General features: G+C 42.2%; 1 protein-coding gene across 1 annotated transcript in view; it reads left to right on the top strand.

The window, feature by feature from the left end:
- Nucleotides 1-13,893, top strand: part of NUS1 (NUS1 dehydrodolichyl diphosphate synthase subunit) — a 30,560-nt gene that overhangs the window by 5,043 nt on the left and 11,624 nt on the right. The window contains exons 2-3 of the mRNA XM_033937670.1: nt 1,495-1,611; nt 9,981-10,133. Of these exons, the coding sequence (XP_033793561.1) occupies nt 1,495-1,611; nt 9,981-10,133 (270 nt within the window). The remainder of the gene's footprint in view (nt 1-1,494; nt 1,612-9,980; nt 10,134-13,893) is intronic.

Below are 13,893 nucleotides of genomic sequence, written 5' to 3'. Positions count from 1 at the left end.
TAGTGATCCTTGCAGGCTGCCATCGGCCTCTGCAGCTGTTGTTCCCTCTGCTGCGGTCCCGCTCCTTCTCTGATGTCAGGGGCAGGATCGCAGCAGAAGGAATGACAGATCCGGAGACTGATGGCAGCCTGCAAGGATCACTACAGTACCGGCAATCCTCTCTGCAAGTTGCTCCGCTGCAGTAATTAAGTAAATGTAAGAGTGGGAGGCCAGGGGGGAAGTCAGAGGACACTGACTCAGCCCTTCCCAACAAACCCTCCCCCTCGCCCCCTAAAGCAAGAGTGCCGCTCCTGCTTTAGGGGGCGAGGGGGGAGGGTCAGTCACTGAATTGGGAGGTCGATTTAAAAAAAAGAAATTGATTCTAATCGATTTACCCGAAGTGAATTGGTGAATCGATTTGAATCGGAAATCGGGCAGCACTACTATGCACAGCTCAGGTGCATACTCAGGCTGTCCTGAATCAAGTTACTGAAACCAGTTTCCTTGTGTCTCCCTGCACTGACGAGAAACCCAGTCTGAGATTCTTCCCTGCTGGAGTGACTGCACCTCTAGTCATCAAAGGACTCGCAGCTGTCAGTATCTGCTTGTATCCTTTCCAGAATAGAGCCCTGAGATAGGTCGTAAACAGTCTGACACCCTGCAGAACAGAAGAGGCTAGCTCATTGTTCACTAGGTTTCTAGATGAACATAGCAGGAAGGGTAGGGGGAGTGTGGATATGGCAGCTTGGCTTGGCTCCCATCCTTCAACACTAAGGAAAAACACAGATTAAAATGTAATTGTCTGTCTAGTAAGGCCACACTGCATTTCTCAGATGTAAAATTTAGCCTGCTCGTAGGGCATTAGTGCTTTGATTCTGTGTTTGTTTTCTTCCTCATTTCTCTCTCATCCTGGTACAGGCTTTCATTGGGGAGCAAACTGAGGTAACCCATCTGTGTGACAAGAGAGCCAACCTGATCAGGAGACTCCAGGGAGGTCAAAATAAATGACAAAAAATAACCAGTGTGATGTGTTTATCTTTGCCAATACTCATACATTATTTCCAACACAGCCTTGTTCTAGTGAGTGTCTGCATCAGGAATGCATTATCCTGGGTAGTTGAAGCAGGCTAAAATATGGCTACGCTAATAAACTGGAGGTTCAGTCATTTGGCCTCCGTGATGTCTCCTGACCAGGTTAGATTTCTACTGTCCCCCCTATAGGCTTTTATCATTCATTGTGTCTGCTAACTATGCCAGAAAGGGGTTAGCATTTCAATAGTCTCCTTCCCACACTGCTGTTGCCAGCTTCTTTTGTCTTTTAATGTGTTCATTTCTTAGATTTCAGTACATCACTTCAGGGTTACCATGTAGCCAGATATGACTAGTGTATAGTGGTGTGTGTGAGTTTTCCTGTCCTTGAGCATGTCCTCTTCCTGTGTTTGCTAGTAAACATGCACTGTTGTGGAAAATAGATTAGAATTAACAGTGGGATCTTTTTTTTTTTCTACTTTACAGGCATCTTTAAAAGGAATAATGCAAGACTAATGGAAGAAATCTTAAAACAGCAGCAAGAACTGTTAGGCCTCGATTGTTCAAAGTATTCAGAGTTGTCAATGGACAAAACAGAGCCAGGTAAGGCCATATTAGGCAGAAGCAAAAAAAAAAAAATAAAAAATTGGAAGAGTTTTAAAAATATCAATCCTTGTATTCCAGGACAGCAAAAGGAAAAGACTTAAAATACTAGTACGACCTAGTTAAAGGATAAAATAGCATGGTTGCCCTGTTAGTAACAATAACACAGTAAATGATCGCAGAAAGACCCTCATGTTCCATCTAGTCTGCCCAACAAGGTGACCAGAGCCTTGCCTACCACTCTATGTAGGCTCAGGTCACCCATGTTTAAATGCTGGTTGTGAAGTCACCACCATACCAGACATGATGGTGTCGGTATGTGGTATATTGCTCACAGGATTAAACCTACCAGTCAAGTGCCTTCTCCTCCCTCAAAAACTGCACAGTTCCCCCCACTCGCAGTATATGACAATAAAATGATCAACCCACTGGAGTTATCAAACCTTCACCTGTCTCTCACCACATTCAGGACGTAGACTGTACAAGTCTGTCCGGCATCAGGCTCAGCTCCCACTATTCTCACTCAAGGTAACACCTCAATGGTCATGTTTCAATCTTTTTATTTAAGCATCCTCCGTGTCTATCCCATGCATTTTTTAATTTGTTCACAGTTCCAAACTCCAACCCACCTTTTTAAGCACCAATATCCGTCTTCCGTGCTGTCTGTAATTCCCCCACTTGAACATAGTGTATTAATGTACCTTGTCCAGTTTGTCTTTCTTGATTAGATTGTAAGCTTTTAAGCAGGGACTGTCTCTTCTGTGTTTTGATGTACAGCATTGCGTATGTTTAGTAGCGCTATAGAAATGTTTAGTAGTACTAATAGTTTTGGACTCTACCACCTCTCTTAGAAGGGTGTTCCAAGCATCCACTTGCCTCTCTATGAAAAAGTATTTTCTGACATTACATTGGAGTCTACTTCCCTGCAACCTCCAGTGTTTCTCAACTTCTTCAAGCCAAGTACACCCTAAGCCTAACAAATATCAACCGAGTACCCCCAGCCAAGCTCCGCCCAGACCTGCCCAAACATCGCCCCTGGCTCCACCCCCATAATAATAGTACTAATGGTAATTTTAATTTCTTCCATCCATTTTTCATATACACAATTATTTTAAAATTTAAAAAACACAAAGTACACTGTATGCAGAGAAAATATTAATTATCATTTATATTTATATAAATGGGGGGGGGGGGGTTTCCAAAGAAGTCAAGGCAGATGACTTTAAAATATGCAATGTCACCTCAGGAACAACTATAGAAAAATAGACAAATATAATGCAAAATATAGACAGCAGATATAAATTCTCAAAACGGACACATTTCAATATCTTGTTTGTCCAGGATCTTTGTTTTTTTTTTGTTTTTTTAATTTATTGAAAATTTCCAATTATATTATATTCAAGAAACAAAGTAATACATATAGTTAGGAAAAAAGAACAGAAAAAAGGAAATAAACCTTCAATTTTACATATTGATGCATATAGCCCACGTAATTGGACTGGAGACAAAATTTAATCTATATCAAAGAAATAAAAGGCAGCACTGTTTGTTTTTTTCCTTGTGAAACTTGTTACAGACATTTCTGATCCTGGTGTAATCTCACTAACACAAAATAAGCCTTCTCAGTACCAGGCATATTGTGCTATATAACTTCACATTTACCATGCTGCAGTAACTTCTAGCTATGAAAAAGCAGTGTGTTAAATATTACAGTGGCCCTAAAACATCAATATATATATTTTATTTGGGAAAACAAGCCAAACTAATACAAATTGTTACATAGAAAATTCAGGTAAATAGAATACCTAGCCTTGGTCACACACATAGAAACAAATACCAAGTACAGAATAAGTGGCCACAAACTAGAAACACAAATAAGTAGACAGAAATTTAAACTGAAATCTCAAGAAGTAGGACCTTGTTTGTGGATCACCACCAGAGAAATAGAAAGAGATGCATTTTCCCCTAAATTGTGCAAATATAATACCAGATATTGGGGATATTTGTTGGGAGCAGGGTGCAATTGTCCGTGACTCCTTGGCCAGAATCTGGGAGTCCAAAGCTTGCCTGAACCTGATACCAAATACTGCCGCCTCCAACTTCTCACTAATTCCAAACACCCCGGTACCTTGGTCTGACCATTTTCTGCTCATTGTTTCCTATCACTGGTCACCTAGCGCTTCTTCTCAGAGCCCCAAACAAATAAGTTTTCGAGACTACTCAAAGTTAGATGCCCCAGCCATCTCTTCTGACTTTACTTTCTGTAGCGATTCCACCCCGGATGCTAATATTGAAGATCTTCTTTCAACATGGAATGATTTCACTATCACTTTTTTAGATAAATTTTCCCCTCTTCAAACCCAATTCATTTCTTATTGTCGACATAAGAACCTGTGGTTCTCTCCAGAACTACAACTGATTAAAAAACAACTTCATTCTTTGGAGAGGAAGTGGAGGCATAATAAATCCCCTATCGACCTGCTCAACTACAAAGATTATGCAGCATACTACAAATCAAAAATAGTTAAAGCTAAATTACTTTATTATTCTAAACAGATCACTAATACCAAAAACATGTCAACACTATACAGGATTGTCCGTTCACTGACCACAGATTATCTAAACCGTTTAGAAACCTTGAAACTACCTTCTGCTCAATCTCTGGCAGATTACTTTACAAACAAAATTCAAAAAATTTGATCTTCATTCCATTCTTCTGCTCAGTCTTCCTCTTCTACCTGAGCTTCTTTCCATTCTTCCGCTCAACCTACTTCTTGTACCCATATTCCCTCGGATTCACAATCTTCTTGCCTTTTCCTCTCAAAATGTTCCCATTTTAAAATTCCATCACTCCCTGAGATCCAATGAATTAACTCTATGAACGCCAAAGGCTCCAGTACAGACGCCATTCCCCCATTTATTCTTAAATTATATTTTGCCATCTTTGGACCACATATTCTGAACTTAATTACCACTAGTCTTACCACAAGCACTATCCCAAAACCCTGGAAACAAGCCATTGTTCACCTAACCATTAAGGATTTCAAAGTCAGCGCTGCTGAAACTGCAAATTATCGTCCCATTTCTAATATCCCCTTCCTTGCCAAAATCACAGAAAAAGTGGTCTTCAATCAAATCAAACGGGATTCAGAAAACATCACTCCACTGAACTCTCTTATAGGTCTTCTAACTAACATCATTTACCACTTGGACCACCATAACTGTTATACTCATCGCTTTTGATACAGTTGGTCACCACTTACTCATCCATAGATTACAAGAAATAGGTATATCAGATCAAGTACTAAGCTGGTTCACCTCATACTTCAAAGAATGTACATCTAAAAAGTCTCATTTAATGGCTCTTTATCTACTACTTTTTCTAATGATTTCAGCATCCCACAAGGCTCATTATTGTCTCCACTACTCTTTAATATTTTTCTGGCCCCTCTGATCACACTAGGACAGTCTATTGGCTTTACTGTTTATGCCTAAGCTGACGATATTCAGCTAATCCACCCTATCAGTTTGGATAATTCCGAAGACATCACCACTATTAACAAAAAATTGGAGAAAATAGGCGACTGGCTGAATTCTAATATTTTGCTACTCAATGTTAGTAAAACCAAAGCAATGATTTTTCCAACCACGAAAGATACTTCTCTACTCTCCCCCATTGAATTCAAATCAATCCCAGTTCAGTCAGTCAAAACATTCAAACTTTTAGGAATTATGTTTGAGAATCTTACTTTTCACGATCATAAGTACAGTTGTCCGTAAATGTTTTCATCGCTTACGCATGATCCGTTTGTTAGCCAACCTTCACACTGCCCTTAATATTCTCATTCACTCTCTGTCATCTCTTGCCTGGATTATGGTAATGCATTATATCATGGAATAACCAAAAAAGAGATCAGACGTCTTCAGATAATCCAGAACATTGCCGTAAGGTCATCTTCAAGGCCAAGAAAATTGACCACGTCACCCTTCTCTTAGAGCTCATTGGCTACCTATTGATTATCACATTACTTATAAAACATTATTGTTGACATTTAAAACAAAGAAAACAGGACAGCCGGAATTCATCAACAGACTTCTGATTCCATACTCTTCCCCACGTATCCTTCGAACATCTGACCAAAATTTGTTAGCCATCCCGTCACTGAGACACATTAATACCAGGAAAAATTCTATATTTTCCATAGTTGCTGCATCCCTCTGGAATTTGATTCTATACTCATTAAGAGAACCAACATCCTTAGATAAATTCAAATCCACTCTGAAAACGTTCCTTTTTAAAGATGCATTCCAAGTCTAAACTGTACTTGTAAGGACTTTTTAAATTTTATATATACTCCATTACCTAGAACTAACACGTTGTCTCCTCTTCCTTTTGGGTTTTCCCTCTACCTTCTCTTTTCTTAATTATATTATAGTTCTCCCCTCTCCCCCTTGTACCAGTTTGTTTATTTTTTTGTTATTGTCTGTCTCGTTGTCTTGAACTGATGTTTTGTTAGTTTAGCCTATTTTGGCCTACTATTTGTTTCCCTTTTATATTGTACACCACCTTGAATTGTATGAAAAGGTGGTATAACAAATTTTTAATAAATTTGGAAGAAGGCACAACCTGCTTAGTCATGTCTGGCTTTGGCAGTTATATGTTCCAAAAACTGACATTTTCTAATCTCTACTGCAGTGTATCTCAAACTGTGTGCCTCCTTAGATTTCAGGTGTGCCGCGGTACACTGGGGAGGAAGAGAGGCGCCGGTGCCAGCTGACTGCCTACAGGACATGCCTCTCTGGCCCTCTTTCCTTCTGGCACCCCCCCCCCCCACACACACACACACACACTGTCGTCTTAGGGCCCACCTGAAGGGCCTTCACACACACACGGAATGCATATGCGTGATGTCATCATGGCGATATCTGCACACTTCTAGGTGCCTCGAGCCACGGCCACTACCTCTAGTGTGCCATGGCTCGAGAAAATTTGCGGGACACTGCTCTGCAGAAATAAAATTATTTTCTACCTTTCTAATGTCTAGTCATTTTTTATTTTTATTTTTTCCTAATGTTATTGGTCCCATCTCTGTTTTCTACTTTTCTCTCTTAATTTTCTTGCCAGGGTCTTTTGTCCATATGATATATCTATTATCCATCTTCACTCTGTGTTCCTGTCCCTTTGCTGCCCCACCTGTGTCCAACTAGAGAGTGTATGGAAATCAAACCCATCCTCCTTAAGACCCATTCCATCCCCTCTCATCCTCGCAAGTACTCTCTTCCATCTCGACCCATAAACTTTAGAAGTGGTTACTTAATTTAACTACAGTATGCTACTGAAGTACATTAGAGCAGGGATGCCCACACTTTTTGGGCTTGCGAGCTGCTTTTAAAATGACCATGTCAAAATAATCTACCAACAATAAAATTAAAAAAAAAAAAAATACAAAGCACATTGAAAGGCAGAGAAAACGTTAATTATCATTCATATTCCAGGGTTTTTTCAAAGAGGTCAAGGCAGATGACTCTATGCAATGTCACCTCAGTAACAACCATACAAAAATAGACAAATATACCCCCTCCCTTTTTACTAAACCACGATATCAGTTTTTAGCACAGGAAGCTGCGCTGAATGCCCCACGCTGCTCTCGACGCTCATAGGCTCCTTGCGCTAAAGACCACTATTGCGGTTTAGTAAAAGGGAGCCATAGTGCAAAATATAGACAGCAGATATAAATACTCAAAACAGACACATTTTGATCACTAAATTGAAAATGAAATCGTTTTTCCTACCTTTGTTGTCTGGTGATTTCATGGGTCTCTGGTTGCACTTTCTTCTTCTGACTGTGCATCCAATATTTATTCCCTTCTTTCAGCCTCCTGTATGCTTCCTCTCCTCCAGATCTCATTCTCTCCCCCAACTTTTTCTTTCTTTCTCCCTGCCCCTTTCTTTCTGTCTTCTTGCCTCCCTTTCTTTCTTTCTCTCTCTCCATGCCCCCTTACTTTCTTTCTCTCTCTCCATGCCCCCTTTCTTTCTGTCTCCTGTTTCCCTTCTTTCTTTGTTTCCATGTCCTCCCCCAAGCCACTAGGTTTGCCGCTGCTGCAGCCATCAGGAAACAGGCCCCCAAGCCACTGCCACCCCAAACTCCCTGCAGAAGCATTGCGCTGACCAGCATTCCGTTCCCTGACATCAATTTTGATGTCGGAGAGGAAGTTCTGGGCCAGCCAGGCAGCGATTGGCTGGCCCAGAACTTCCTCTCTGATGTCAGAATTGACGTCGGGGAGAGGGATGCTGGTTGGTTCGACGCTTCTGCAGGGAGAGCTTGGGGCGGCGGTGGGGGACGTCAGTGAGAGGAAGGCTGATTGACCCCGGTAGATCGGGACGGCAACACAAGCCTATCACGGACCCCGAGATGGGCTCCACGATCGACTCACGTTGCCTTCCCGATCTACCGGTCGATTGCGATCGACATATTGGGCACCCCTGCAATAGAGGCTTTGGTAGAGATCCATTTACAAATGGTAGTCTTCCCAATTAACATTTCCAAATAAGCAAAAGTACTTTATTAATTTTGGCTTGGGAAGAATACATACTTTGTAAATGGGTCTCTTCAGAGCCTCTAATGTAAATATAAATTATAAATACTCTAGCTAACGAGGATCCCCCAAGCTCTTTCAGCTGAAGACTTTGTCTGAAGGTGGAAAAAAAACATCCCAAGCTTGTCAGGCAGCAGCAACATTCCTGAGTCACAAATGCTGACACCTCAGTGGCTTAAGGATGCTTGGTAGAAGGGAGTTATGGCCACCTTTTGGGTGAGGTCCTCGCTGGCAGTGCTTGGGGGATCCCCACCAGCTACAGCAATAAAGTTCAATAAATAAATTCAAAATAAAATAGTTGTAGTTTATTTTTTACCTTTTATTGTCTGGACATTTATTTTTCTATCAAGTTGGTTCCAGGTTGTTGGTTGTTTTTTTGCTTTCCTGTCTTCCATAAATTCTTCAAGTGGCTATTGTCCATTTGACTTTTCTCCTGTCTTGTTCCATTTCTTCACTACAACTGCCTCTGAAGTATTGGCCTTTTCTGTTTAGCTCTATTGTACCTCAGTCCACTCAAATTTCTCCCTTCTCCTCTTTACTTTTCAGATACCTATCCAATTTTTATCTTCCCTCACCCATTCTTCCGATTCCTCCCTTTTCAGTCTATTTGCCATTACCATATTTTACCTGCTTTAATCACTATCCACTTGTTTATTTCAGCCTTTCTCATAGGGTGCCACCATTCTTAGCTTCACCCTCCTTTCACTTTCTTCCCTCCCAACCCTTGAAGTGTGAAATCTCCCTGACCCCCTCCCCCCAGCCACCTCCTGTCCCTTTTATTCTTTCTTCCTTCCTGTCCCTCATACCATGGTCTAGCATTTCTCTCTCATCTCCCATTGTACAACATCATCATGCCCTTCCGGCCAGGGTCCAAAATCCACCTATTTCTCCCCTTCAGCAAATCATTTCTTCTCTCTCCTTCATCCCCCCCCCCCCCCCCATGTCCAATATGTCTCACGCGCTCTCCCTCCCTTGCTGCACAGGGAATGGGAAAAGAGGGAGATATTGGATCCAAGGTGCATCTCTCCTACCCTTCTCTACTGACCTCTGCACTCAATTACAACAAAATTGTGGAGAAAGAGGCCTCAAATGTTTCACCCCTTATTTTCAGTACAATATGTCCTGCATAGGGGTTAGCACAGTCATTAGTTTCTGAAAAAACTTCACAAAAAACTTCTTAACGTTGCAGTTCTCTATAAAATAATTACAAATTCTTTCATAGCTGTGCAGTAAGGTACTTATCTTCATAGTTGCCTGGATGGTTCCACAGCCAATAAATTGCCAATATCTTGTACGGCTGATTTCCCCAGTCACAGAAACTTGTTAGTGAGAAAAAATATACTTCTGCCAGATCCGACAGCAGCCCTGATTTGCATCCAGCTAATTCAAGGGCACTGGCTACAATGTCTCGCAAGCATAGTGACAATTGGATGTATCCTTTTTGGAGGGTAACAGTAGTGGTTATTTTCTGCAAGAAAAGCTATGTTTTGATGGGAAGGAGGGAGTAAGTTGAAGCAAAGCATGCCTCCCTGAAATACCTTTAATATGCTCTTTTGCACTTGTTTTAGAAAAGTTTTTATAAAAGTTCCAGTAGTGGCGGCATGCATTTAACATGTAGCTCCAGTGATAGGTATTGCTGGACACTTATCTGCTTATTTATTTATTTTTGGTTATTTGATGTTCATTGTCTTTGCAGAGTGCACCGTAGGCCCAGCTTTCTTAAATAATCCTTGTGTATTCCTCTAAGTAATTCAGAGCATTGAATTTTGCAGCTATGACTTGCCAGACAGCAGTAAGAGTACTGTCCCCAGAGGATGGCAAAGAAGACATTGCACGAGCAGCACATGAATTCTGTCAGTTGGTGGCACAGCGACAAAGGCAACCAAGTGACTTAAGCGTGAAAGTCTTTGACAGCTTACTAAGAAGTAAGTAGTACATTGAGGAACATCTATTAGTAGAAGTGCCAAAAGTCATTCGGCGCTGTAGCTGAAGTTCTAGAGATCTATGACAATAATGGAAAATTAAATCCATTGTTAAAGAAGAATCTTATCTGGCACCCATGGGGATTGGTGGATACCGGATAACTGTTTGTTTCTCTGGTTGATTGAGAGTGTGTTAAAACCTAGTCTCAAACACTCTATTCTCCCGCCCCGAAGCACCAGCATGGCAGCGGTCCTGAGCTTACTCCACTGGGGAAAGGATGCAGTTCCCCGTGGGTGGACTGGTACTCCTAGGCCAATCTCTTTGGAGTATCTGTGGAACCAGCCAGCTTAGTGTTTCTTAGGAGCTCAGGGTCCATTCACCTAGGAGCTGCTCACCTGCTGATTTAGTTGGAGGCTTGATTGCAGGCTGTGGGGCCCCTGAGTAAGAGCCCTCTGGGTATGGAGCCAGATGCATAGTTTCTTCCTTGTTGCTTCGTGAGGAATTTTGGGGGTGGGAGTCTGTGGTGAAGGTCAGTTCGACTGGCAGCCTGAAGATTTCTGTCGAAGTTCGAGTTCCTGATGACCTCTGAGGCAGAAATCCTTTCCCTGCAGGCAAGTTGCTACTTGCTGACAGCCACCAGAAGTCACAGTGAGTACTCTCCATTATTCCTTATGGCAGTGTAATTCAAACTGTGCCATGGCACAATGGTGTGCCCTAAAGAGATTCCGGGTGTGCCATGAGAGATTCCAGAATTTTACTTTATTTTTAAAGATTCCCTTCAGTATACACTAGAATAGATGACATGTACATCATGTACACAAGTCTGTCAATGTTATGAGCGTCTGCGTGCATAAGGATACAACTGCCTAGACAAGCATCATTCTATGATGTGATTTGTCCTTGAAAACTAATGGCAGGTAATTTTATTTTTATCTGTTGTGCAGTAGTTATCCTAACTAGAGCAACAAAGCAATTAAAGCTTTACCACTGAATATTCGGTTCATAGTCAGTGACGCGTAAGACACCAGCACACCGACAATTCAGCGCAAGACAGAAGCGCACCGCCGAAAAACTTATTTTTTAAGAGCTCCGGAGGGGGGGAACACTCCCACTTTAATGCATAATGTTCGCGCTGCCGTTGGGGGTTGCAACCCCCCCCACATTATAGAGAAAACGGAACAGTTTCCGATTTTTTCAGGAAAAGTTCTATTTTGTCTATAATGTGGGGTGTTGCACCCCCCCCCAATGGCAGCATGACCCCCCCTGTTGGTGCTTTTAAAAAAAGTTTTTCAGCGGCGCGCTTCTGTCTTGCGCTGAATTGTCAGCGCTGGATTGTCGGCGCGATGGTGTCTCACGTGCGATTATCCCGTTACCGAATATTCTTATCAGCTCTGACAGAAATTAAATTTTAAAAAAAGAGAGCTACCTGTTTGCTTGTCGACTATTGAGCCATGTTTTGAGTTAATAATTTGCACTCAGAAACAAGCTCATCCATTGCATCAATCAGCAATTCTATCTACTTTAGTTTCACCATGGTTACAATTACCCATACATAGCTTAAAGAACTTTAAATAACTAATTTTTTGTTGGCTTTGCAATTTTATAATTTCAATTATAATGTGCAGCGAAAAACATTTGCTCCATTTGGTGTGATGGAGCACACTATGGGGGGGGGGGGGTTCCTGAATATTTCAGTTTTAAGGGTTTATGAGGTTAGGATTAGGTTCCCCATCCTCCAAACCCCTAAAATTGCTATTTTTAATTTTTTTTTCATTTCAGCTCCAGCAGCCTGTGTTTGAAGTAAATTTTCTGAAAGTGGCCATTTTGGATTTTTTAGTGATTTTTTTTTTTTTAACTTCCTTTTTTCTGCCTCAAAACCACTTGTTTTGCCTAGTGATCATTTTTCATGGATACACCAGGCCTTTCTAGCCCTGGATCTGTGCAGATTTACTGGTTGAGGAGCGGCCATGTTCCACATGCCGCGGGATGTGAGAGGAAGGGTCAGGAGCTTTGGGCTTTGCCCCTATTCAGTCCTCAAAGGGCTTGGAACAAAAAATCCTGGAAGATCTGGTCTAAGGGGAAGAGCTCCTGCTCAGAAGGTCTGAGCAGCAAAGGAGCAAAACATGTGTGTGGTGGCGGACGAAACTGCTATTCCCCAGTTCAGAGTCGTATAAGGAGCCTCAGGACCTCCGATGCAGTGCTTTTCCAATTGTCAGCCTTTTATAGAAAGCTTACTTAACAGGATCAGGAAGCGCTGCTTAGCCTATGGACATGCTGGCTCCGCCTCGGGGGGGATTCTTCTCCCAAGCAGGCATCTTCACCAGCTCCTAGTGTCGGTGACCCTTCAAAGCAAAACTGGGATTATTGGATGACCCGTTCCATACCTTTGTCACATGGCTCTTCAAGTCTATGGATGATTAGGGATCCTTGACGGGGTCCAGGAGGCGGGAGTGTAAACGGATCTCTGTGATGATCCCTCAGTGCATTGCTTTTTCAAATTGGTTTCCTTTTCCCATGTCATTTCTGATACCCTCTGTATATTGAAGCTCTATGCTCAGCAACCCTCCACGTCACAGTCCTCCATTATGTGTGGTACTGATACACAGACAACATTTTTCCTGCTCATCCAGACATTTCCTCTATAGTCACTGACCAATGGGAGTCACCTGAAGGTTCTTTAACGGTGGCCAAAACTATGTCTAGGTTCTATCCTATGTCTCCATATTTCCAACAGCTGTTTACACAGCCTAGGGTGGACACTGCAGTAGTGCAAGTGACCAAACACACCTCCCTTCCTAGTGAGGGTGGAGTGATGCTAAAGGATGCACAGGACCGTAAGGTGAATGTGCTGCTTAAGAGACAGTTTGAAGCGCTGGCTTTGGGTAACAAAGCTGTTTCAGCTGCCTTCTCCATGGCACAAGCCTGTCGTACCAGATTGTGGACTAGTTCCTCAGAGCTTGGGAACGCCTATCCCCACATGTGTGAGGGAGTGGATTATGTGGCGGATGCTCTTAATAACATCAGAGTCCCGAGTAAAGTTGCGGCTTACTCCATTTCTGCCTGCCGAATGCTCTGGATCAGGCAAGGGGGGGAGGAGGGGAAACCCCTTCAAAGCCAAGGCATAGGTCTTGACCTTCACAGTCTTCTACGCTGCCTGCTTCTCCACATCGAGGCAAGTCACTTAATCCCCCCATTGCCCCAGGTACATTAGATAGATTGTGAGCCCACCAGGACAGATGGGGAATAATGCTTGATTACCTGAATAAATTCATGTAAACCATTATGAGCTCCCCTGGGAGAATGGTATAGAAAATTGAATGAATAAATAAATATCTGTATGTGCTGCAAGTGTTCTTTAGGCACGCTGATGCATCATTTTCTGGAGTGCCTCTCGTTGAAAACATTTTGGTCAAGTATGTTCTCAATGTTGGACAAGGGAATAGATACAGAGTAGAACATAGAAACATGATGGCAGATAAAGGCCAAATGGCCCATCCACAATAATCATTATCTCTTTCGCTCTCCGTAAGATTCCACATGCCTATCCCAGGCCCTTTTGAATTCAGACACAGTCTGTCTCCACTACCTCATCTGGAAGACTGTTCCACGCATCTACCACCCTTTCTGTAAAAAAAGTATTTCCTTAGATTACTCCGGAGCCTATCACCTCTTAACTTCATCCTATGCCTTCTCATTGCAGTTTCCTTTCAAATGAAAGAGACTCGACTCATGCGCATTTACATTACGTAGGTATTTAAATAT

This window comes from Geotrypetes seraphini, chromosome 3 (assembly GCF_902459505.1).
Source record: "Geotrypetes seraphini chromosome 3, aGeoSer1.1, whole genome shotgun sequence".
Lineage (NCBI taxonomy): Eukaryota > Metazoa > Chordata > Amphibia > Gymnophiona > Dermophiidae > Geotrypetes > Geotrypetes seraphini.
Note: the sequence above shows the minus strand (reverse complement) of the source record. Positions and strands in the feature narration are given on the sequence as shown.